Source organism: Rasamsonia emersonii, assembly GCF_000968595.1.
Source record: "Rasamsonia emersonii CBS 393.64 chromosome Unknown ctg1118621760869, whole genome shotgun sequence".
NCBI lineage: Eukaryota > Fungi > Ascomycota > Eurotiomycetes > Eurotiales > Trichocomaceae > Rasamsonia > Rasamsonia emersonii.
Window position 1 is genome coordinate 1551 of NW_013562711.1, and position 3643 is coordinate 5193.

Consider the following 3643-nt stretch of genomic DNA (forward strand, 5'->3'; position numbering starts at 1 on the left):
ACAAAATGGCATGAGTTGAACTGACACAAGAAGAAAAAGAAAAAGAAATAATCAGGCATTGTTAATTATTGTGGACGGGAAGCCTTCCAATAATCAAACCTAATCCAGCCCATTCTCCGTATTCCGGGGAAGATCGGATGATGAGGAGGGAGGGGAGCGGAGGGGCACGGGATCAATCATAAAGGATGTTCTGGTTGGACGAGTCAGAAAGAGAAAAAGAGACGAACGGAATCGAATTCCTAATCCGGCGGGTTGCTAGAGCATTAAATAAGATTTGAATTAAAAATTCGATTCAATGGAATTACTCCGTATTGTGGTTTGACCGGGGTTGTCGTGTCGTTCTTCTTTGCGGATGGTTGTATGTACTCATACTGTATTATTATTGCTTCGTATTGCATTCAGAAATTTTCTTTTTTTTTTATTGAAGACTCAGTAGTAGGCTGGTCTTATACCTTGGGGGCAACTGCATTCATAGTATGGAATACTCTCCCGTCACATGGTTTAACCATCTGGGGCATGGTTTCAGGGCCCCGGCACGACAGCCAATAAATGCGGCCCGGAATTGCGGCCTCAAAACTGAGATATCAACCTGGGGATGGAGAAAGGGTTAGTCCGGGTTTCAGACTTCCAGTCTGTATTACTCTCCTGCTGCCCGCCCGTTGTTCTCTCGGCGAAAACTCGTTCCAGGGTTCGCTAACTTCGTTTCTCTCCACGCTTGCCAGGCCAATCGCCGTGGGCCTGATTGCGAGCATGACGCCGTCCTCCGTAGTGGACTGCCCGATGCTCGCTCTGGCTGGCCCGTCCACTGCGGGGACTCGGCGTCCTGCTCGCATCTCCCTTCACAGCCTCCGCTCTCCGGTGAGGCCGGCCGCCCTCTGTGCTTTCCCTAACGAGCCATGACTAACTAGCACGACTATCGAGATCTGCAACTCCACAGTCATGCTGTGGAACAGACGTCTTGTCCTGCGACTGAGGCATCGAATTCGCCGCTGGAGCCTGGGCGATCCGGGCGGAGTGATCGGCGATGCCAGGGCTCGTTCTCTCCCAGAAAAAGGCATCCCTCGTCCGGATAGAGTTTGGAGCGGATTCTTATTAAAGGAGGCGGATCGCCACATCCCTATACTCCGTATTCTGCAGTCCTGGCCCTGGAAGGCTGCTGGAATCGACACGGGGATTCTGCCTTGCCACTGCAGATTCGCTGGCGTACCATTCTCTTCTCCCGACTGGCTGTAATTCTATTTGCACACAGCGAATTGCAGTAATCACTGCATCCAACAGCAGCAGAATCCTTGATTGGCAGACGTCTCGTGTCCCCAGGATTAACATTGAATCTCCCTTTGCCCGCCTGCCGTTCCCCAAGCCCAACGCCAATCGCTTCCGCGCGCCCCCGCCTCCGTGGTGCTTGCCGTCGCGCGGCCGGCGGTCGGGAGCCTCCCCAACTGCCGTCTTCTTCGCTGCCCCGGAATTTCCCATCCTCCTCTTCTCCACGCTGACCTTCTCTGCACTGCACTTGGCACGTCCCGGATCCCCTGGGGCCTCATCACTTGCATTCTGCAACTACGGAGTACATGACGACGGCACTGTTGTGATCGCTCAATCTGCTCCCAGAAACGCGAACTCGCATCCACCTCAGCCGAGACTTTTTTTTTTTTTCTTCGCACGTGTCCGGCCTGAGGGGCCTCGACAGATGCTGACGGCGCCCACGGTCTGACGACCCCCCTCCACAATGCCTGGCATTATCCCTATGAAGGTGATCCGCGTGGGCAACAGCTCCCAGAGCCGCATTGCCCAGGCCTGCGATCGATGTCGAAGTAAAAAGATTCGCTGCGATGGCATCCGGCCCTGCTGCACCCAGTGTGCCAACGTCGGCTTCGAGTGCCGCACGAGCGACAAGCTCAGCCGTCGTGCCTTCCCGCGAGGCTATACAGAGTCGTTGGAGGACCGCGTACGGACACTGGAAGCCGAAGTGAGGGAATTGAAAGGTCTCCTCGACGAAAAGGATGAGAAGATCGACGTTCTCTCGCGCCTGCACTCCTTTTCCTCATCTCCTAACAAGGACCGTTCGCCTCGTCACTCTTCTTCTCCCACGTCTGACGGCCCTCGATCCAGTCTTTCCGACGGCGACGGCGTCATTCTGGTTGACCATGCGCCGTCTCTTCTGAAAAAGCCCACCGCCGAGGAACCATTTACGGGACCCGCCAGCGTCCGTGCTTTCTCAGGTAGAGTTGCACAACTCCCATGTCCTGTTATTTTGGTGGCCAGAAGTCATGCTAAACATCACTCTAGGCGTATTCGCGACCAGGCTGCATGAGCAGGGGAAGTCGTTGTCTACGTTTTCCACCGAGGCGTTGACAGCGTTGCCCCCAATCATCTCCCACCCTCACGGCGACAAGCCAAATACGCCGCCTCGGCTGGTGTCGGATCAGCTGATTAACATCTTCTTCCAAGAATGGGCGCCGCTGTATCCGGTTGTTCATCGGCCCACCATCCTCAAGGCCTACGATCGCTATCTGACGGATCCGGAGTCGCTGTCAGTGCCCGTGATTACGCAGTTGAACCTTATCTTCGGCATTGCGGCTCTCTCGTCCAAGGTATGGCTTTTTTTTTTTCCCATGACTTTCTCTTCATAAATGCTAAGTCGCATTGCAGTCGAGAACCAACCAAGACCCCGTTCTCTTTGAGCGGAGTTGGTACCCGGCGCTGGAGTCGCTTTCGGGGGACATTTCCGTCCCAACTCTGCAGTGCTATGTTCTAGCCCAGATCTACTGCCTGGCAAAAGGCGACTATAGGACCCTTTCTCGATATCGAGGTATTGCTGTGGGTCTCTGCCAGATGCTTGGGCTTCACCAGAGTCAGACACGCTTCGCATTGGATCCTCTGAGCACCGAAACGCGTAAGAAGGTCTTTTGGTGCCAATACGGCCTGGATCGGTAGGTTTCCCCTCCCGGATTTTCTTTTTCTTTTTCTTTTCTTTTTTTTTTTTCGCATGCTCATAATACTGCAGTTTTGTGTCCGCTCTGACCGGCCTTCCCATTCTGCTGCGCGACTGTGATATTGGCACCGAATATCCCGCCGATGTTGATGACGAGAATGTGACCGAAACTGGATTTCTCCCGGCCCTCCCCGGCGAATCCACCCGTCTCTCCAGTGCGTTGGCACTTCTGGGGGCGTCGAGGATTCTCAGCAAGGTTTTAGATCTGTTATATCCGTCGCCGGCGGGCTACGAGATCCCGGTGACGAAGTTACGCGCGCTCGCAGATGAACTGGACTCATGGCAGCGAGGCCTTCCACCTCATTTGAAGTTGGAGTTCTCCCAAGACAAGCCAAGCACAGGCATTACAAGCAGTCGGTCTCCGCTTCTGGTAAGCTCCTTTTGATTTTTCCTCTTGGATTTGTTTTGTGGCTAAACCACGTTTAGTCAATGGTGTATTATTTCATTCGGTCACTGATCCATCGGCCTGCGGCCTGTTTCGGCTCTCCCAATGTTGCATCGCCGTCAGTTTTGGCTCTGTCGGATTCCAGCAAGCACATGATTCAAATTCTGCAGCTGCTGGATGAGAGACGGCTGACCCTGTCCTTGGCCATCAACCGACAGGAGCTGGTCTTCCTAACCGGCCTGGGATTGCTCTGGCAGAACATGGGT

The 3643-nt window shown here is 54.1% G+C and overlaps 1 protein-coding gene across 1 annotated transcript; it reads left to right on the plus strand.

Moving 5' to 3' along the window:
- Positions 1-1726: 1726 nt before the first annotated feature.
- T310_8608 (C6 transcription factor FacB) lies at positions 1727-3643 on the plus strand (the record flags this gene model as incomplete). Its single annotated transcript, XM_013468643.1, has 5 exons — positions 1727-2219; positions 2287-2591; positions 2650-2930; positions 3005-3362; positions 3419-3643. Coding segments are annotated over 5 exons (1662 nt in total), but the record flags the coding sequence as incomplete, so codon positions are not given.